At 45.0% G+C, this 23,426-nt stretch overlaps 1 protein-coding gene across 1 annotated transcript in view; it reads left to right on the top strand.

The window, feature by feature from the left end:
* The window catches only part of LOC135055715 (glucose-6-phosphatase catalytic subunit 1-like), an 82,030-nt gene that overhangs the window by 50,525 nt on the left and 8,079 nt on the right, over positions 1 to 23,426 (top strand). Inside the window, exon 2 of the mRNA XM_063960093.1 lies at positions 11,611 to 11,720. Within this exon, the coding sequence (XP_063816163.1) occupies positions 11,611 to 11,720 (110 nt within the window). The remainder of the gene's footprint in view (positions 1 to 11,610; positions 11,721 to 23,426) is intronic.

Here is a 23,426-nt window from a genome sequence, read left to right as displayed (position 1 = left end):
TCCATGGCGGAGTTTGCCTATAACAACGCGGCTCACTCTGCTACAGGGATCTCTCCCTTCCTTTGTGTGTATGGGCATCATCCTAAGGCCAATTCTTTTGACCCCCTGGATTCCACGTCTGGTGGTTCCTCTGTTGTTTCGGTCCTTAGGGGTATTTGGAGGAAAGTGAAGAAAGCCCTTGTGTCTGTGTCATTAGTGACCAAAAGGGTTTTTGATAAGCGGAGAAGACCCTGCAGCTTCAAATTAGGAGACTTCGTCTGGTTGTCCACCAAGAATTTGAAGTTGAGACAGCCATCTCATAAGTTTGGCCCCCGGTTCATCGGCCCTTATAAGATCACCAGAGTTATCAATCCGGTGGCATTTCAGTTAGATCTGCCCCGTTCATTGGGTATCAATAAAACATTTCATTGTTCCCTTTTAAAACTGGCGGTTAGAAATCCTTCTTCCAGTGGAAGACCTTCTCCTCTTCTGATACAGGGTCAGAGGGAGTTTGTGGTTGAAAGGGTTCTTGACTCCAAGATGGTTCGGGGTCGGATGTCATTTTTGGTGCACTGGAAGGGGTATGGCCCGGAGGAGCGGTCGTGGGTGCGCAGTTGTGATCTTCATGCCCCCAGACTGATACGCTCTTTCTTCTCGCAGTTCCCCGATAAACCCGGTGGTAGGGGTTCTTTGACCCCTCGTCAGAGGGGGGGTACTGTTAGGATCTCCTGCTCTGTGCTGCCACGTCGCCATGGCAACCGGGAGGCAAGTGTTAGCGAAGTAACCTGAGCGCAGCTGATACTCCGGTCCGGGTTTTTACTGTGTAGTGGTTACAGGCTCTGTGCACGGCAGGGAATCCGGCGCTGGTTTTGTGCTCACAGTCTGTGAGGTCTGAGTGGGGCGTGGACAGCACCTGCTATATAAACCATCCTCTCAGGCTAGGCAAATGCTGCTGAATCTTTGTTTGTTAGTCAGTTCCAGAGAGTTAGCTAGTACTGTGTGACTTTGTATTTACTTGTTGCTTACTGCGAATAGGCCTTGGGATTCGGTACTTCATTCTGCCAATCCGGACCTAGCAGTAAGACTGAAGTCAGTTGTTTGACCTGCTGGGGTTCTTTTGCTATTCTGTGAACCCAGCAGGTTTGCGGCTGTACTCTCAGACCTGCTTGCTTAATCCTCCCTCACTGTGCGGGGCGTCCATGTGTCAGTTTAGTGGCAGTAAGCTGAACCTGTGCCCTGCAAGTGGGGGTTAGGATTGTGGATACTCTCCTTGTGTCTATATTTCTATCTCTGACCAAGGAGTTTATTCCCACACCCGTTGGTAACCCTTTGGGGTTTTTTCTGTTGCTCTTAGCAACATCATTTCAGGTGCTCCACATGTTAAATCACTACACATCGCTTCATTGTCCGCTCTATTCCATCTGAGCATTCCTGACACTAGGGAGACACCCAATTCCTGAGCCTTTGGGCTTCTCCGTTCACTTTGTGTTTATTAGTTATTCCATCACCTCCTGTGTATGTTATGTTATACTGTCTGTGAGTTCGTTTGCTTCGCTTCCCTCTCTGTTCATACACCGGTATACTCCTGTTAGCACTAGTGTGCGTAACAGACACTGATCAATTTGTGCTATTATCGCGTGGCTACCGTCTCGCCTAAATTGAAACAATGCTATTGTGTGATTTGTATTTAGTGGGCATATCTGTACGCACATTGCGTAAAATACGCCACGTGTGTAGGCCTTTACGTTGCGTACTCAGTCTCGAACGTTTTTTTCCGAAACACGTGTACAATGGCCGTATACGTCCGCAGTAATACAAATACCACACTTCTATAAATGTAAACGATATTTAACTATAATCGCTTACCAAACACCACACAGTATCTCCAGTATAAACCTTTATAACTAGACCAGGCTGCGTGTGTGTTTTACACGTACTCCCTTAAATATTACTCTATATTTTTAACTAAATAGCAACAAATTTCTCAGCACGGGTCAAAATGGATCTAATAATCAATGTTAATGGCAACAAGCGAATAGATATGCAGAATACACAAATAAAATACAGGTGTGTGCGTGTGTTACGTGTGTTGCGTGCGCAGTTGGCACCAAACAGAAATTTCACAGATTTAAAAAAACAATAGCTTTACGTTCTTACCTTTCTGATCCCACCAGCATCCCTACAAACCATGCGGAGCAGACGCTTATCTAATCAGCACCAGGGTATCCACCTGACCATGAGAAGGCTAACAGGGGATACCTTTATACCTTCCCGCCCTTTGCTGATAGATAAAGTCTGCCTTGTCCTGCTAGGCTGCGGATATGGGGAGGATCGGTTGAGCTCCCCAATTGATAATGTCAAATATTACCTTAAAACATAAAGCTATATACTATTACCGTGGAGCCGCTATGGCCGCTAGACTTATTACACACACTACGGACTAAGTACGCTATTTGCGTACTGAGTACCGTATGGATACGCACTTAGCGTATCAGACGCTGTGCCGAGGGGGCGTCGCACGAGCGGCACGTATGCACATGGATTCACGCTTCGTACTAAGCACGCTATTGGCGTACTGAGTACCGTATTGATACGCTCTTAGCGTATCAGACGCCGTGCCGTGGGTACAACGTACACACGGTGCGGACGCACACAGAGTGATATACAGTAAACCTTAAGTAATGAAACAATGTAAGGATATGCTTATACAGTACTTTAAACCTTAGCACCCTAGTACTGCAACGATGTAATACCTTTAAAACCTTAAGTAGCGCTGGCGGTAGGAAGTACCCGCAGTGCTTACACCTTAACAATGCTTATACACCTTATACCGATTAATACGCTATGAAAGCCCTTTGCAGGAAAGTGAAAACACAACACCGGTTTGTGGTAAACCACTGGGCTCTAACACCGCAGTGGATTATTCAGAGAAAAGGGGTAAACAGATACAAGTTATACACTACAGGCTAACAAGGAAATCTAAACAGAATAATAGAGAATAATGGCTACAGAGAATATACATACGTGGGGAATCGTTCGCAAGCGCGTCCTGGACCAGTCCTCAGCTATCAGGTAGAAAGCCTTCAGAGTCTTTGATAGTGACCTGGCCTGCTGCTCGCTCTTTATTCAGTAGCTCAAGACATAATACAATAGACACTGTGTGCTCTTCTTCCATTGGTTAGGGGGTGGGACACGTCCTGCACCGGGGACCATTGGTTAGTTCAAGAAGTGGGCGATGGCTAGGACTTGGGATGTGGAGTTCCCGCCCCATAATCAGTTTAAACCCATCACATTAAACATAAATCCGGTATTATTAATATCTTAATGAGGTAAATTTTAACAATGTTCTTATTCCCACCAGATTAATGTTCACGTGACTCTGAACAATATGAACCCACACATGATATTACTATCTATCTCAATCTTCAAGATATTCATATATCCACATATTCATATATATATATACACACATATATATATATATATATATATATATATACACACACACACTCCTGCTATTACAATTTGTTAGGAATTATATATTTATTCACTTTTATATATATATATATATATATATATATATATATATAAATGAATACCTCTATCTCCATGGATTTTGGACTAGGAATGTTAGTATTCTAAATTCCTATCTGTCTGGTTTTGTTGTGGTTAGCTATTGTTTCTGATCTTCCAAACATACTCTGCTCCTGGGCATTGTTCACCCTTGTTTGTCCCTTTCTTTCAGTTGAGACAATGGCAACTCAGCACTCATTATTCTGGAGAGAAACCTAGCCCTATTCATAAACAAAGGTGTATGCCCTCTTCATAGAATCTCAAAGCTTACTGTAAATAAGGCCATTGTATCTCAGTATGTGGGAAATTTATGTGTGATTGGGTTCCATTCTCGTCCCCTCCCCATTCGTAATATATTTTAAATACAATGTATATCTATTTTCTACTTCTGCACATAACTATACGCAGGAACATGCAATTCTTTCCTAACTAACACCGGAATGTTACCCTTAAAATACCCTACAGCTGGATACTAGACATCACCTACCAACCTTTATCTGACCCTTCCTATCATGCAAAGACTAAATCTCTCCATCCAGAAACTGTTTAAACTAATATTACTCGCTGTCATGGTCTAGGGGAACTACATCTACAAAATGCACTATTCGGGTTAAATATGCTATGTTTTAATAGCACGCTACACGCTCACAAACTCTGCCGTAAATACACATATCATGCGCATGAGTCGCCGGAGCGTCTCTTACGCAACTTGCGGATATGTGTATGCACGGGGGACCAGGTGCACGAGCAGCGTGCATGTGCATGAGGGGTTAGTACAATGGATATGTATAACAATATTTTTCGACTTTGACAGTGTCTACAGCACCTAATTGTTATTTATACATTGATAGGCACCCAGGACTGCAAAAGTTGGCATAAATAACTAAATTGTTAAGCGCACTCATGTCACCCCCCAACCTAGGCTAACCCTGTTACCTGGTCTGCAATATAAGGTGGACTGTTTAACACTGTGGTCTTACCTTTTTGTCATCTTATGAACATTCTTGACCCTGCTCATTCCAACTGAGGCGGTTTTGGTATGTTTATTGGGTTTATGGTTGTGGAGGGACCACTTAGGGAACTAATTTATCCTGTTTTAGCCTATATTTGCAATAAATAATATTTGGGGGCTATTTTGTTCTATGCTACATTATGAAAAAAAAAATTTTGGAAAGAAAATTCAAAAAGTTGCTGGTATTTGTGAATGTTTACCTGTATTGAGGACATGTAGGTCGAGGTGCTGAGTCCCAGTGCTAAAGAAACCTTTTGAGTAACGTCTATACTTGTACCCAGGTGAGTCAATACCCAAAAGAGATTTATACTGGTTCAGACCTGAAAGCTATGTAACAAAGAGCCCAATTCAAACCTGATTGCTGTTGTGCATTTTCGCAGAGCGGGCGATTATCGATCAACTGCGCATGTGTACAGACTGTTTTTCACACGCGCAAGGTCAAACTGCGAAAGAATCCAGCATCTTTTTTGATAGCTAGGCATACACAAGTTGATTGACAGGAAGCGGACATTTGGGGGTGGTAACTGCCCGTTTTCTGGGAGTGTCACGAAAAATGCAGGTATTCCCAAGCGTTTTCAGGGAGGGTGTGCAACGTCAGCTCCAGCCCCGAAAAGCCTGTTGCTATCGCACTGTAGTAGTAGGTCTTGGCCTACACACAGACTGCACATGATGGAAAAAACATTAGATGGTGAGTGAGTTGCGAACAGATTTGCAGCTGACCGGGATATGAAAAACTTTTCGCAGGGCGTACGCAGACTTGCACTTGGCGGGTATTTACTCTGTTTGGGTGGCGACTATGTAATTGCAAACCTTTGAAAACTCTCAGAGGAGTGATCAGGTCTGAATCGGGCCCAAAATTATTTATGCTTTAAAGATACCTTTATGTGTATGCATCTCACCGATAATAGGTTAGTCTGGACAGGGTTAAGCCCCTTGAATTTGGAGTGGTATATTGTGGAATAATTGGATTCTCTGTTATCTTTCTTGTTTCCTGAGTGGGGAGTTTCTCCTACAACAAGAACATCAGATCTAAAAAAAAGACAATCCTATCCAGGGGACAGTCCTTATTTTTGGACCACTACTATTCTCTTTTACACCAGATCACATGACATGTGCATTTTTTCACAATGATCGCACACCTAAACTACTTCCAACTGTCACCAAAACCCCATCACAGAGCCATAGCTGTATCACTCCACAACTGTAAACACTAGCATCATTCATAGAGATGGGATGTAGTTATGATCCCAGCGGACAGGATTCCGGCAGTAAGCATAATGATACCGGCATCCCGGCCGCCAGAAGGCCGGAAGGGGGCCCAAGACTATTCCCAATCGTGGGTGTCCATGTCACCCATAAAGTGGGAACAGACTATGGACTATGGAGCAGTGGAAACGTGTTCTGTGGAGTAATGAATCACGCTTTTCTGTGTTGCAGTCAGTTGGGTGAGTTTCGGTTTGGCGGATGCCAGTAGAAGTTTACCTGTCTGACTGCATTATGCCAACTGTGAAGTTTGGTGTAGGAGGGATAATAGAATGGGGCTGTTTTTTAGGGTTTGGGCTAGGCCCCTTATCTCCAGTGTAGGGCAGTCTTAGTACTTCAGCATACCAAGACATTTTGGACAATGCTATGGTTTCAACTTTGTGGCAACAGGTTGGGGAAGGCCCTTTTCTTTTCCAACATGACTGTGCTCCAGTGCAAAAAGCAAGGGCTATAAATACATGGTTTGATGAGTTTAGTGTGGGAGAACTTGACTGGCCTGCACAGAGCTCTGACCTCAACTCCATTGAGCACCTTTGGAAAGATGGCTGACCACTGCGTCTGCGGTCCTCAATGTTGCCTGTTTCTGAGAAATACATGCAGGTAATTATCCATCATGCAATACCAGCATGGAGGCATCTGATTGGCTCCAAATTTATTCTGCAGCAGGACTACAACCCCAAAGATACAGCCAATGTCATTAAGATCTATCGTCAGTGTAAAGAAGAACAAGGAGTCCTGGAAGTGATGAAATGGTGCCCATAGAGTCCTGATCTCAATATAATTGAGTTTGTCTGGGATTACATGAAGAGACAGAAGAATTTGAGCAAGCCTATATTGACAGAAGATCTGTGGTTAATTCTCCAAGATGTTCGGACAACCTCCCTGCAGAGTTCCTGCAAAAACTGTGTACAAGTATACCTAGAAAAATTTATGCTGTTTTGAAGGCAAATGGTGGTCATGCCAACAGTACTATATATATATATATATATATATATATATATATAAAAGTAGTGAGACTAGCGCCTCTGGGTTCTATCAACACCCTACCAATTGTCACACCTACTACAGATATTGCATAAGTGCCCAGATGAAATAAGGTATTACACGAGGAGTAGTGTTAAACAGTGTATTCCTCTGATACAATTTATTATTAAAATTCATAAAATGTAAAATAAGTCCATAATCACATAGACATTTCAAAATAGGAAATATTTCCTGGTATTAACAACAGCTTAAAAATCACCACGGATGTTGATGTACAGATGTATAGATGTTCTTTTACAGTCTTCTCCTTGTGCTAGAGGTCACGGTAAATGTATAAGAAACCCAACTCGTTTCGTCTCACAGCGAGACTTCATCAGGGATACATCTTAATTTGTGAGTAATTACCATCTTTGCAATAACTAAACCAACAAATGGTACAATTCTTGGACACTTGCATCTATCAGACGGGCCACTGCACATTTAAATTTGTGGTCCACAAGACCTTATATATAAAGAAATGACGTATGTCAATTGGATATCAACATTTTTTTTTTGAGGGACACTCTCAACAGTATTCAACCACTCTATAGAATGTCAATGGATATCCCAAGTGTGAAGAATGCATATATATATATATATATATATGCATGAATAAATATATATATATATATATATATATATATATATATTTAACCACCCATAAGACATTACTAAAACCACCTGCCTAATATTGTGTAGATCCCCCTCATGCTTCTGACCCGTCGAAGCATGGACTCCACAAGACCTCTGAAAGTGTATTGTGGTATCTTTCACCAAGGCGTTAAGTACTGTAAGTTGTGAGGTGGGCCTACATGGCTCGGACTTGTTTTACTAGTACATGATACATCCCACAGATGCATTGGCTTGAGATCTGGGGAATTTAATGGTCAAGGCAACACCTTGAACTCTTTGTCATGTTCTTCAAACCATTCCTGAACATTATTTGCAGTACGTGCATTATACTACTGATAGAGGATAATGCAATCAGGGAATACTGTTGACCATTGTATTTGATCTACAACAATGTTTAGGTTGGTGGTACATGTGACAGTAACATCCACATGAGGACCAGGAGGACTAGCAGAACATTCTGATGCCATCTCTTCACCAGATAAACAATGCACATACACCCTGCCAACCACATGATGTAAAAGAAAATGTCATTCATTAGACCAGGGCACCTTCTTCCATTGCTCCATGGTCCAGTTCTCATGCTCACGTGCCCATCATAGGCGCTTCTGGTGGTGGACAGGTAGCAGAAGGGCATGGGCCTGACCGGTTTGCAGATACGCAGTACAATACACACTAAGTACTGCACATTTCTGTCATAATAGCCAGCATGTTTTCAGCAATTTGTGTTACAGTAGCGCTTCCGTGAGATAGGACCAGATGGGTTAGCCTTTACTCCCATTGCGCATTAATGAGCCTTTGTGTGCCCGTGACCCTGTTGCAGGTTCACTGGGCGTCCTTCCTTGGACCAATTTTGGTAGGCACTAACCACTACATACTGGGAACACCTTACAAGACCTGCCGTTTTGGAGGAGATCTGACCCAGTCGTCTAGTTAATAACCATCACAATTTGGCCATTTTTCCTGCTTCTAACACTTCAGTTTCAAGAACTTCTGCCTAAAATATCCCACCGCTTGAAAAGTGCGTTTGTAACAAAATAATTAGTGTTATTCACTTCACCTGACTACGTGAACCAAAATGTCATGGGGCCTAATTCAGAGGGTATGGGTCATTGGGTCGACTCAATTTAGGTCGACAGTCATTGGGTCAACCATGGAAGGTTGACATGCATTAAGTCGACAGGGGCAATAGGTCGACGTGGTCATTAGGTTGACATGTACTAGGTCGACAGGTCAAAAAATCAACATGGGGTTTTGGACTTTTTTTGTGTCGTTCTATTCGTAAAGTGACAGGGAACCCCAATTAGTGCACTGTGTCCCCTATCATGGCTCACTTCACTTGCCATGCTTCGGGCAAGGTGCCTCACTTCGCTACCTCTGCGATCGGCACAGGTTACTGTTCCCATTTGTAGTCCACATGGATCATCAAGTATGAAAAAGTCCAAAAAATGAAAAAAAGTGAAAAACTCATGTCGACCTTTCGACCTGTCGACCTAGTACATGTCGACCTAATGACCACGTCGACCTAATGACCATGTCGACCTATTGACCATGTCGACATAATGCATGTCAACCTTCAGTGGTCGACCTAATGGCTGTCGACCTAAGCTGTGTCGACCTAACGACCGTATCTCAGTTCAGAGTTGATTGCAGCAACAAATTTGTTAGCAGATGGGCAAAACCATGTGCACTGCAGGGGGGCAGATATAACATGTGCAGAGAGAGTTAGATTTGGGTGTGGTGTGTTCAAACTGAAATCTAAATTGCAGTGTAAAAATAAAGCAGCCAGTATTTACCCTGCACAGAAACAATATACCCCACCCAAATCTAACTCTCTCTGCACATGTTACATCTGCAGTTGGGCAAAACCACGTGCACTGCAGGGAAGGCAGATTTAACATGTGCAGAGAGAGTTAGATTTGGGTGGGTTATTTTGTTTCTGTGCAGGGTAAATACTGGCTGCTTTATTTTTACACTGCAAATTAGATTGCAGATTGAACACACCACACCCAAATCTAACTCTCTCTGCACATGTTAAATCTGCCTTCCCTGCAGTGCACATGGTTTTGCCCAACTGCTAACAAAATTCAGTGTGAGCTGAGGACAGAGATGGAGGGCACAGGCTAGTGTCCAGGAGAAACGCAGTCTGGGGATTGTGGAACAAGCATGGTACTCCACAGTCCCTGGCATTATAGAACAGCATGTAGGTGCTGCTAGGAAGAGCAAAAGATATCCAGATTTGCAGTGTGAGAGCCACAGTATGCAGAGTACAGTGGAAGGAACCAGGAACAAAGGCATCTTCAGGGATACCCAAGAAGCAGGACGGGAGGTGTGAGTCTGTGGGAGAGGACGACCTGGGTGAGTGGTAGGAAACCACGTTTGGCGGAAGGCCCCCAGTAACGTGTCCATGAGAGATCCCGTTTAGATAGATCCCCTAGCGAATGGGGGAGAGCACACTGAAATGAATCTCAGTTTGCGGAAGCCGCACTACTGATTCCCAGAGACTGCGCTGGTATGTACTGTACTGTAATGCTGTCACGTCATTGTTAATGCTGTTATTGCCAGTGAAACAAATGGAAGGAGATGTAACCTGATGTAACCCATATGAATCTTACGCTGGAGAGAGAACAAGAAATTAAATGTTATTGTCGTGATAACCCTGTCTGAACTGTGAATAAACTGCTTGCTTATGTGATGAAACGGCCTGGCGTGCAATGCTTGTAAAAACACTGATGGACCTCGCCCTGCCCGGCTATCACACACTATCTTATACTCCATACTCCCTTTGGTGCCACCTAACCCCGGGTTTTCTATACCTGTCCTATATTGTCTTGAACTGTAAGTGCTGTTTTCTTGTTTGCTCATTTGATCATGTACTGTGTAATGGGCGCTGCGGATCCCTTGTGGCGCCATATAAATAAAGGATAATAATAATAACATGGTTTTGCCCAACTGCTAGCAAAATTCCTGCTGCGATCAACTTGGAATTACCCCCATTGATCACAAAATGTCTTTGTAAACAATATTTGCAGTTTTTCCTTCAGGGATTAACACAAAAAGATACTTGAGGTCAGGGGCGTAACCAGAACTTTGTGGGCCCCATAGCAACATTTTGAAGGGGCCCCTGTCCCATTGCTTCTAGAGAGACACCTCTCCACAGCAGGTGTTAATTTAATGCCACATAGCAATACCCTAGTTCAGGCATGTCCAAACTTCGGCCCTCCAGCTGTTTAGAAACTATACATCCCAGCATGCCCTGACACAGCTTTAGCATTCTCTGACAGCAAAACTGTGTCAGGTCATGCTGGGATATGTATTTTCACAACAGCTGGAGGGCCGCAGTTTGGACATGCCTGCCCTAGTTCATATTTTGAATCATATTAGTGCCTTAGTTAATGTTATGCCCCATAGTAGTGCCCTACTTTATTTTATGCCCCATAGTAGTGACCTCGTTTATTTTATGAGCCATAGTAGTGCCCTAATCCATATTATTTCACATTGTAGTGCTGCCAGTATACATTATGCCACACAGTATCCCCAATTCACATTATGACATACAGTGCTCCCAGTTTTTTTTTTTACAACTTTATTATAAACAAAGATTTTGTTTAAAGATCTAAAACAATGAAGCATGACAAATATACAATAATAGAAGAAACCAGATAGGAAGCAAAAAAACTTTTCACAACACCTTATAATTGATAATTCTAGAAAAATTATATCATTTGACTGATTGCTATGGCAACACCCCCATTTTTGTAAACCCACACTTTAGTACATTTACACCTATGTGTTATATACAGAAGCAGCTGTGAATAAAAGCCAATGGGCATTCCACCAATCACTAGCCAACTTTCATTCACTGCTGCTAGATTGGCTATATCATTCTTCCAGAGAAAGCCTAGAACTGGCTTTATGGTATTGGTCTAAGTGGAGTAATGCCTATCAAAGTACTAAAATAAGGGGGATTAGTGGGAACCATGATTTAAAGTGGCAATCCTCTTTAAGAAAAATATATAATAGGTTTGACAACAGAATTCATGACAAAAGCAGGTGATGATGGCCAGTGCTCAGAATCTCCTTTATGCATGATCTACATAATATAATTATTGTTTTTCTTTGTCTTACAGGATTCTTTTTGGACAAAGGCCTTACTGGTGGGTACATGAGACATCCTATTACGCTAATGCTTCAGCTCCAGAAATTAAGCAGTTTCCTGTAACCTGCGAGACTGGACCAGGTAGTGGCTACTTTATGTTGTCCTAGGGATTGACTTGTTGAATCTGCTTACTTATACTACAAATTATTCTGTAGAAATAGAGAGTAAGAATGATCTAGTCATGGAAACACTAATGGAAAGTATAAAAAGTGTAACTGTCTGTCCTTGACTGTTTTGTAAAAATGTGTATTTGTACTGTATGATGTCTAGTCTATATGTATATAGTGTTTACGCTAGGGTGAACTGCAGGCCGGCAGCTATCTTCTGATAACTTCTGCCCGTGCCTGGTCATCACACTTCGGGGCGTTCCCAGAACTTTCAGACACCCTGGGCTGCCCCCAAGCTTTCCCCTCACTGTGAATAGAGGCATCTATGCACCGGTGGTAAACCACTGCACCACAACGTTTCCCTCCCACAGGACACTGCAGCCTGCAGGTAGGGAAAGAAGAGGGCCGGCTGTTTCACCTAGACGTCGCCATAAGGGCCAGGCTGTGTTTTGCCATTTTAAAATCGGGTATGGAGCAGCACCCTGCTAAAACAGCGTAGTGGGAACAAGTGTACAAATGTTAAAATACAAGTATAGTATGGGACCTATTTATAATTGGTGGCAGTTGGGTCCCGTAAACTTTAATTTTTTATAGCTGCATGTTGCGATGGGTGAGAAATAATTTTTATTTGGAATTTCTCTAAATTCCTTGGAAGAACAGTGGCTCTTTGTCCCAGCCATTCAGTAACAGGTATAGTGCCTTACTCCTAGCTCAGCCCGGCTTATATTATCTACTGCGGATGTGAAATCATCCACCATGCATGTGCAAGTACAGACTGCTATAGAGGAATCTGAATTCCACTCTCCGCCAAAAAACAGATGGTGTTAGCTAGAAGGTGCCAGCTCTGAAAAGCAAGGTTTTCAAAACTTAGTAAATAGGCAATTTAGGCAATCTTTCTATAAAGCTATGACTGCTTATGCAAATGAAAATACAGGGGCTGCCATGGATATCAGACATATCCTTAGTGTTAAATAATCCTGATACTGAGTAATGCAGCAATACTCTGAAAATAGCCATTTCTTGAGGATCAACTGCAATTACTACATTAATACATGGACTCCCATAGGCAAACGCAGGGGGGGTTCTTTTTGTACGGAAACCCGCATATTCCTGGCCAGTGGCTCAAATGATGATTACAATAGCATTTGTATGTAATACAATTACTAGTGATGCTCTTACAACATGCAGTTTAATGGACAGCGTGGAACTGTTGCACAGGCCAGTGGTAGCAGCTTCTTCTACCAAGTTATCTGTGTGTGTGGACCGGAGTGCTCAATCAGTGCACTGGACCAGAGAGTAGCTGTCAGGAAGAAGAGACAGGAGCCTTACTATGAGGTGGTAGAATGTGTGCATAGAAAGTGCAGATTTGCCTCCTACTGGTTCTATTTTGTTTGTGTATTTATTTACTTATTATGGGGTGTTTAAACTTTACCTGACCACTTATTTTATTTTATTTTATTTTATGTATATTAGTTAAATAAATGTAAATGGAATAAATTACTCCACACACTATCCAGTGTATAAAATGACCAATATGTAGATATATAAGTTCAGGGTATGTACTGGGCAGGGGCGTAGGGAGGGCGGTTCCGGTGGAGCTCGAGCTCCAGGCGCCCAAGACAGTACAGGGCGCCGCAGCTTGACTCCGCCGGAACCTCCCTCCTGCAAGCAGCTTGCGGTCGCAGCTGCCAGTCACTGACAGCTGGAAGCCCGAGCTGCATCAAGTCTCTCCCTCCTCCCCTCCGCTCCCTGCCGGTCTGTGACATGCGTGTGACGTCACGCGTCACACACACGGATGGGCAGAGATGCGGCCAGCAGCAGTCGGGAAGCAGGAGCGGACAGGTGAGTATTTTGTATTTGTTTTGTTTGTTTTTTCTTTTGTGTTTGCAGCGCTACCAGGGGGCACAGCTACAGGGGCATAATTTCTCTGGGCACACCTACTGGGGGGCACAACTATTCTGGGTACAACTACAGGGGGCACATATACAGGGGGCACAAATACTCTGGGCACAGCTACAGGGGGCACATCTACTGGGGGCAAATCTACAGGGGGCACAACTACGCTGGGCACATCTACTGGGGGCAAATCTACAGGGGGCACAACTACTGGGGGCAAATCTACAGGGGGCACAAACCAGGGGGCACAATTACTCTGGGCACAGCTACAGGAGGCACACCTACTGGGGACACACCCACTAGGGACACAACTACAGGGGGCACATCTACAGGGGGCACATCTACTGCGGGCACATCTACAGGGGGCAAATCTACAGGGGGCACAGCTACAGGGGGCACAACTACTGGGTCCATAACTACAGGGGGCATAACTGTGGCCACGCCCCTTCCCTATGAAGCCATGCTCCTATTGTTTGCTGCGCGCCTTTGGCGCGCATTATGTTTAACCTGTGGGTGTGGGGGGGCGCCAAAGGAAACTTTCACCCTGGATGCCACATGGTCTAGAACTGGCCTTGGTGGCCATGCCCCCAATTCAGTACAGGGGAGGGGGGCGCCGAAACATACCTTGCTCCAGGCACCATGACAACTTGCTACACCTCTGGTACTGGGTTCTTCCACCGCTCCACCAGATGGGATGGGAGATTGTGACTTGCATTTAGAAACTCCTCTTTAAAAATTCTGCGTTTGCCCTTGACTCGATGTTTGTTACTGTCAATAACTTGTTTGTCTCCTTTCATAATGAGCATACAAAAGATTGGGGGGGTAATTCCAAGTTGATCGCAGCAGGAAATTTTTTAGCAGTTGGGCAAGACCATGTGCACTGCAGGAGAGGCAGATATAACATTTGCAGAGAGAGATAGATTTGGGTGGGGTGTGTTCAATCTGCAATCTAATTTGCAGTGTAAAAATAAAGCAGCCAGTATTTACCCTGCACAGAAACAAAATAACCCACCCAAATCTAACTCTCTCTGCACATGTTATATCTGCCTCCCCTGCAGTGCACATGGTTTTGCCCAACTGCTAAAAAATTTCCTGCTGCGATCAACTTGGAATTACCCCCAGGATGTTTCTTCAGTTCTTTGCTTTTTACTTAGTGTCATTATATTTTGATTGTATATTTAGATGCGTTTTGTATAAATTCAATCCTTCAAATTCCCAAATGATATGTCATGATCACTTTTAAATACCCAGTTCTGTCACAACTAACATTTTGTTCAAGAGCTGACACTCTTAAGTCTTCAGACTTCAGGTATGCCCTGACTTATCCCAAACTATAATCACAACTTAATTTCCTGCTAACCAATTATCTGCCTTAAATATCTGCAACATGATTTTAAGAACTCAGTGACATAATATTAATAAATGAAGTCTAGTAGAACCATAAAAGCCACAACGCTTATAAAAGGATAACAGCTTTGTTCATATGTCCTATAATTGGTGTAAAAAAATATGCACCAGTGGTATGTGAGATGGAATTTAGGCCATATAGTTTGTCCTTAGACAGGCTTGCAGGTTTATTAAAGATAACAGCGGTAGCAGGTGCTGTCAGAGGTAACATCAGTAGCACCAGGTAATACAGAGTAAGTGGTCTGTATCACTGGAGATGGCGGTGGTGATAGTAGCAGTGGTGGCAGTGGTACTCAGGAACATGTTCTGCAGGTTTGTACAATCACACTCTGATGGTGCAGTAAGGACTCTTGGGGCCATCTTTATAAAAGTGGCAGGCTGGTTTCAATGCAGGAGGATACAGAGCTGGGGTGCTCTCCTCTACAACACAATTGACATACAGCACATGTAAATGCAACACAGGTTTCTTTGAATAAAGCAGGATTAGAAACAGAGACTGTCACATCTTATGTTACCTTCATCTGTATAAAATATTGACCCACACACACACACACACACACACACACACACAACTGACAATCTCTATCACTCACTTTTTAAATCCACTTTCTTTCTCATCAAGCCCCCATCCTTGCAAATATGCTGCTTGAGTATACTAATCGGTTATGGCCCTTTAGTTAAGTTAATATTAATATCCACATTGTGTTTGTATGATGTTATTAATGCCTAATAAACTGATGGAATGAATATATGTTCAGTACACAAAATGGCTGTCCCCACACTGTGTGAGGGGACAGTAACATAACTCCAGGATCGGATCTAGGCACAGGCAAGCTGGGTGGGCACCCAGGGGGGTTCTGCGGCCTGCGGGCGCAGCTGCAGTTACCTCCCAGGTGCTCGCCGCCCACCTGCACTCCGAATCCGGCTGCAGCAGACGCCATGGGCTGTGTGGGCACCCGCTGCAGCTGGCACCATTGTCAGATGCTAGAGGTCCTAAACGTCATGACGTCTCTCCCATAGATCCGGGTAGCGGGCAGCCAGAGACGGAGCAGCAGCGGTCGGGAAGCAGGAGCGGGGCTGATGAGTATTGGGGGCAAATCTAATGAGGGCACAACTACTGGAGGCAAATCTACTGGGGGCACAACTACAGGGGGACACAGCTACAGGGGGCATATCTACTGTGGCATAACTACTGGGGTAATGACTACAGGGGTCATAACTACAGGGGGCATAACTGTGGCAATGCCCCTTCCATATGAAGCCACGCCCCAATTATTTTACGCTCGCCTCTGGCGCGCACTAACCGTGTTTTACCTGTTGGGGGGGAGGAGGCTGGCAAAGGAAACTTTCGCCTTGGGCGCCACAAGGTCTAGAACCAGCCCTGCATAACCCCTTTCAGATCGCAATGCCGGGTCCTACCCGGGAATTGGAAATGGGTCATTCAAGGGTGGGACCTGGCATTGGACCTTTCACACTGCCCTCCTGACCCAGATATGTCGGGTCGGATTGCCATAGTGGCGGATGCGGAGCCAACATCATGGGCGGGGGCGGAAGCGGTGCTGGGAGATGAGCTCATCTCCACGCCGCCTCTCCCTATGTAGTGAACAGGTCCCATGTTGCATCGACCCCGCAAACCGATCACACTGCCCGTGACCTGGTATTCAACCTGGGAATAACCCTTCTTATTACTAGAGATGAGCGGGTTCGGTTTCTCTGAATCCGAACCCGCCCGAACTTCATGGTTTTTTTCACGGGTCCGAGCAGACTCGGATCCTCCCGCCTTGCTCGGTTAACCCGAGCGCGCCCGAACGTCATCATGACGCTGTCGGATTCTCGCGAGACTCGGATTCTATATAAGGAGCCGCGCGTCGCCGCCATTTTCACACGTGCATTGAGATTGATAGGGAGAGGACGTGGCTGGCGTCCTCTCCATTTAGATTATAAGAGAGAGAGATTTACTGGAGCTTAGGACTAGGAGGAGTACTGTAGAAGTGTAGAGAGTGCAGAGAGTTTACTAGTGAGTGACCACCAGACAGTGCAGTTTATTTAATATATCCGTTCTCTGCCTGAAAAAAGCGATACACACAGTGACTCAGTCACATACCATATCTGTGTGCACTGCTCAGCCTCAGCCCAGTGTGCTGCATCATCTATATATATTATATATCTGTCTGACTGCTCAGCTCACACAGCTTATAATTGTGGGGGAGACTGGGGAGCACTGCAGCGCCAGTTATAGGTTATAGCAGGAGCCAGGAGTACATAATATTATATAGTGAGTGACCACCAGACAGTGCAGTTTATTTAATATATCCGTTCTCTGCCTGAAAAAAGCGATACACACAGTGACTCAGTCACATACCATATCTGTGTGCACTGCTCAGGCTCAGCCCAGTGTGCTGCATCATCTATATATATTATATATCTGTCTGACTGCTCAGCTCACACAGCTTATAATTGTGGGGGAGACTGGGGAGCACTGCAGTGCCAGTTATAGGTTATAGCAGGAGCCAGGAGTACATAATATTATATTAAAATTAAACAGTGCACACTTTTGCTGCAGGAGTGCCACTGCCAGTGTGACTGACCAGTGACCTGACCACACTGACCACCAGTATAGTTAGTAGTATACTTATATTGTGATTGCCTGAAAAAGTTAAACACTCGTCGTGTGACTTCACTTGTGTGTTGTTTTTTTTTTTATTCTATAAAAATAAAACTCATTCTGCTGACAGACAGTGTCCAGCAGGTCCGTCATTATATAATATATAATATATACCTGTCCGGCTGCAGTAGTGATATATATATATTTTTTATATCATTTATCATCCAGTCGCAGCAGACACAGTACGGTAGTTCACGGCTGTGGCTACCTCTGTGTCTGCACTCGGCAGGCAGTCCGTCCATAATTGTATACCACCTAACCGTGGTTTTTTTTTCTTCTTTATACATACATACTACTACGACATCTCTTTATCAACCAGTCTATATTAGCAGCAGACACAGTACAGTACGGTAGTTCACGGCTGTGGCTACCTCTGTGTCTGCACTCGGCAGGCAGTCCGTCCATAATTGTATACCACCTAACCGTGGTTTTTTTTTTCTTTCTTCTTTATACATACATAGTTACATAGACATCTCTTTATCAACCAGTCTATATTAGCAGCAGACACAGTACAGTACGGTAGTTCACGGCTGTGGCTACCTCTGTGTCTGCACTCGGCAGGCAGTCCGTCCATAATTGTATACCACCTAACCGTGGTTTTTTTTTCTTTCTTCTTTATACATACATAGTTACATAGACATCTCTTTATCAACCAGTCTATATTAGCAGCAGACACAGTACAGTACGGTAGTTCACGGCTGTGGCTACCTCTGTGTCTGCACTCGGCAGGCAGTCCGTCCATAATTGTATACCACCTAACCGTGGTTTTTTTTTCTTTCTTCTTTATACATACATAGTTACATAGACATCTCTTTATCAACCAGTCTATATTAGCAGCAGACACAGTACAGTACGGTAGTTCACGGCTGTGGCTACCTCTGTGTCTGCACTCGGCAGGCAGTCCGTCCATAATTGTATACCACCTAACCGTGGTTTTTTTTTCTTTCTTCTTTATACATACATACTACTACGACATCTCTTTATCAACCAGTCTATATTATTAGCAGCAGACACAGTACAGTACGGTAGTTCACGGCTGTGGCTACCTCTGTGTCTGCACTCGGCAGGCAGTCCGTCCATAATTGTATACCACCTAACCGTGGTTTTTTTTTCTTTCTTCTTTATACATACATAGTTACATAGACATCTCTTTATCAACCAGTCTATATTAGCAGCAGACACAGTACAGTACGGTAGTTCACGGCTGTGGCTACCTCTGTGTCTGCACTCGGCAGGCAGTCCATAATTGTATACTAGTATCCATCTCCATTGTTTACCTGAGGTGCCTTTTAGTTGTGCCTATTAAAATATGGAGAACAAAAATGTTGAGGTTCCAAAATTAGGGAAAGATCAAGATCCACTTCCACCTCGTGCTGAAGCTGCTGCCACTAGTCATGGCCGAGACGATGAAATGCCAGCAACGTCGTCTGCCAAGGCCGATGCCCAATGTCATAGTACAGAGTATGTCAAATCCAAAACACCAAATATCAGAAAAAAAAGGACTCCAAAACCTAAAATAAAATTGTCGGAGGAGAAGCGTAAACTTGCCAATATGCCATTTACGACACGGAGTGGCAAGGAACGGCTGAGGCCCTGGCCTATGTTCATGGCTAGTGGTTCAGCTTCACATGAGGATGGAAGCACTCAGCCTCTCGCTAGAAAAATGAAAAGACTCAAGCTGGCAAAAGCAGCACAGCAAAGAACTGTGCATTCTTCGAAATCCCAAATCCACAAGGAGAGTCCAATTGTGTCGGTTGCGATGCCTGACCTTCCCAACACTGGACGTGAAGAGCATGCGCCTTCCACCATTTGCACGCCCCCTGCAAGTGCTGGAAGGAGCACCCGCAGTCCAGTTCCTGATAGTCAGATTGAAGATGTCAGTGTTGAAGTACACCAGGATGAGGAGGATATGGGTGTTGCTGGCGCTGGGGAGGAAATTGACCAGGAGGATTCTGATGGTGAGGTGGTTTGTTTAAGTCAGGCACCCGGGGAGACACCTGTTGTCCGTGGGAGGAATATGGCCGTTGACATGCCAGGTGAAAATACCAAAAAAATCAGCTCTTCGGTGTGGAGGTATTTCAACAGAAATGCGGACAACAGGTGTCAAGCCGTGTGTTCCCTTTGTCAAGCTGTAATAAGTAGGGGTAAGGACGTTAACCACCTCGGAACATCCTCCCTTATACGTCACCTGCAGCGCATTCATAATAAGTCAGTGACAAGTTCAAAAACTTTGGGTGACAGCGGAAGCAGTCCACTGACCAGTAAATCCCTTCCTCTTGTAACCAAGCTCACGCAAACCACCCCACCAACTCCCTCAGTGTCAATTTCCTCCTTCCCCAGGAATGCCAATAGTCCTGCAGGCCATGTCACTGGCAATTCTGACGATTCCTCTCCTGCCTGGGATTCCTCCGATGCATCCTTGCGTGTAACGCCTACTGCTGCTGGCGCTGCTGTTGTTGCTGCTGGGAGTCGATGGTCATCCCAGAGGGGAAGTCGTAAGCCCACTTGTACTACTTCCAGTAAGCAATTGACTGTTCAACAGTCCTTTGCGAGGAAGATGAAATATCACAGCAGTCATCCTGCTGCAAAGCGGATAACTGAGGCCTTGACAACTATGTTGGTGTTAGACGTGCGTCCGGTATCCGCCGTTAGTTCACAGGGAACTAGACAATTTATTGAGGCAGTGTGCCCCCGTTACCAAATACCATCTAGGTTCCACTTCTCTAGGCAGGCGATACCGAAAATGTACACGGACCTCAGAAAAAGACTCACCAGTGTCCTAAAAAATGCAGTTGTACCCAATGTCCACTTAACCACGGACATGTGGACAAGTGGAGCAGGGCAGGGTCAGGACTATATGACTGTGACAGCCCACTGGGTAGATGTATGGACTCCCGCCGCAAGAACAGCAGCGGCGGCACCAGTAGCAGCATCTCGCAAACGCCAACTCTTTCCTAGGCAGGCTACGCTTTGTATCACCGCTTTCCAGAATACGCACACAGCTGAAAACCTCTTACGGCAACTGAGGAAGATCATCGCGGAATGGCTTACCCCAATTGGACTCTCCTGTGGATTTGTGGCATCGGACAACGCCAGCAATATTGTGTGTGCATTAAATATGGGCAAATTCCAGCACGTCCCATGTTTTGCACATACCTTGAATTTGGTGGTGCAGAATTATTTAAAAAACGACAGGGGCGTGCAAGAGATGCTGTCGGTGGCCAGAAGAATTGCGGGACACTTTCGGCGTACAGGCACCACGTACAGAAGACTGGAGCACCACCAAAAACTACTGAACCTGCCCTGCCATCATCTGAAGCAAGAAGTGGTAACGAGGTGGAATTCAACCCTCTATATGCTTCAGAGGTTGGAGGAGCAGCAAAAGGCCATTCAAGCCTATACAATTGAGCACGATATAGTAGGTGGAATGCACCTGTCTCAAGCGCAGTGGAGAATGATTTCAACGTTGTGCAAGGTTCTGATGCCCTTTGAACTTGCCACACGTGAAGTCAGTTCAGACACTGCCAGCCTGAGTCAGGTCATTCCCCTCATCAGGCTTTTGCAGAAGAAGCTGGAGACATTGAAGGAGGAGCTAACACGGAGCGATTCCGCTAGGCATGTGGGACTTGTGGATGGAGCCCTTAATTCGCTTAACAAGGATTCACGGGTGGTCAATCTGTTGAAATCAGAGCACTACATTTTGGCCACCGTGCTCGATCCTAGATTTAAAGCCTACCTTGGATCTCTCTTTCCGGCAGACACAAGTCTGCTGGGGTTGAAAGACCTGCTGGTGACAAAATTGTCAAGTCAAGCGGAACGCGACCTGTCAACATCTCCTCCTTCACATTCTCCCGCAACTGGGGGTGCGAGGAAAAGGCTCAGAATTCCGAGCCCACCCGCTGGCGGTGATGCAGGGCAGTCTGGAGCGACTGCTGATGCTGACATCTGGTCCGGACTGAAGGACCTGACAACGATTACGGACATGTCGTCTACTGTCACTGCATATGATTCTCTCAACATTGATAGAATGGTGGAGGATTATATGAGTGACCGCATCCAAGTAGGCACGTCACACAGTCCGTACTTATACTGGCAGGAAAAAGAGGCAATTTGGAGGCCCTTGCACAAACTGGCTTTATTCTACCTAAGTTGCCCTCCCACAAGTGTGTACTCCGAAAGAGTGTTTAGTGCCGCCGCTCACCTTGTCAGCAATCGGCATACGAGGTTACATCCAGAAAATGTGGAGAAGATGATGTTCATTAAAATGAATTATAATCAATTCCTCCGCGGAGACATTGACCAGCAGCAATTGCCTCCACAAAGTACACAGGGAGCTGAGATGGTGGATTCCAGTGGGGACGAATTGATAATCTGTGAGGAGGGGGATGTACACGGTGATATATCGGAGGGTGATGATGAGGTGGACATCTTGCCTCTGTAGAGCCAGTTTGTGCAAGGAGAGATTAATTGCTTCTTTTTTGGGGGGGGTCCAAACCAACCCGTCATATCAGTCACAGTCGTGTGGCAGACCCTGTCACTGAAATGATGGGTTGGTTAAAGTGTGCATGTCCTGTTTTGTTTATACAACATAAGGGTGGGTGGGAGGGCCCAAGGACAATTCCATCTTGCACCTCTTTTTTCTTTTCTTTTTCTTTGCATCATGTGCTGATTGGGGAGGGTTTTTTGGAAGGGACATCCTGCGTGACACTGCAGTGCCACTCCTAAATGGGCCCGGTGTTTGTGTCGGCCACTAGGGTCGCTAATCTTACTCACACAGTCAGCTACCTCATTGCGCCTCTTTTTTTCTTTGCGTCATGTGCTGTTTGGGGAGGGTTTTTTGGAAGGGACATCCTGCGTGACACTGCAGTGCCACTCCTAGATGGGCCCGGTGTTTGTGTCGGCCACTAGGGTCGCTAATCTTACTCACACAGCTACCTCATTGCGCCTCTTTTTTTCTTTGCGTCATGTGCTGTTTGGGGAGGGTTTTTTGGAAGGGCCATCCTGCGTGACACTGCAGTGCCACTCCTAGATGGGCCCGGTGTTTGTGTCGGCCACTAGGGTCGCTAATCTTACTCACACAGCTACCTCATTGCGCCTCTTTTTTTCTTTGCGTCATGTGCTGTTTGGGGAGGGTTTTTTGGAAGGGACATCCTGCGTGACACTGCAGTGCCACTCCTAGATGGGCCCGGTGTTTGTGTCGGCCACTAGGGTCGCTTATCTTACTCACACAGCGACCTCGGTGCAAATTTTAGGACTAAAAATAATATTGTGAGGTGTGAGGTATTCAGAATAGACTGAAAATGAGTGTAAATTATGGTTTTTGAGGTTAATAATACTTTGGGATCAAAATGACCCCCAAATTCTATGATTTAAGCTGTTTTTAGTGTTTTTTTTAAAAAACACCCGAATCCAAAACACACCCGAATCCGACAAAAAAAATTCGGTGAGGTTTTGCCAAAACGCGTTCGAACCCAAAACACGGCCGCGGAACCGAACCCAAAACCAAAACACAAAACCCGAAAAATTTCAGGCGCTCATCTCTACTTATTACCCGTGTTGAATTACTGGTTCAGGTGACACGGGATTTCTGAAGGGACCCTTTCACACCGCACAGTGACCAGAGCTGGATTAAGGCTTCGGGGGGCCCGGGGTACTCAAGACAGTGGGGCCCTAAAATCTCAAATTAAAATCATAACATCTTTAATTACTACA

This window comes from Pseudophryne corroboree, chromosome 3 (genome assembly GCF_028390025.1).
Source record: "Pseudophryne corroboree isolate aPseCor3 chromosome 3, aPseCor3.hap2, whole genome shotgun sequence".
Classification (NCBI taxonomy): domain Eukaryota; kingdom Metazoa; phylum Chordata; class Amphibia; order Anura; family Myobatrachidae; genus Pseudophryne; species Pseudophryne corroboree.
This window is presented reverse-complemented; position numbering and strand designations above follow the sequence as displayed.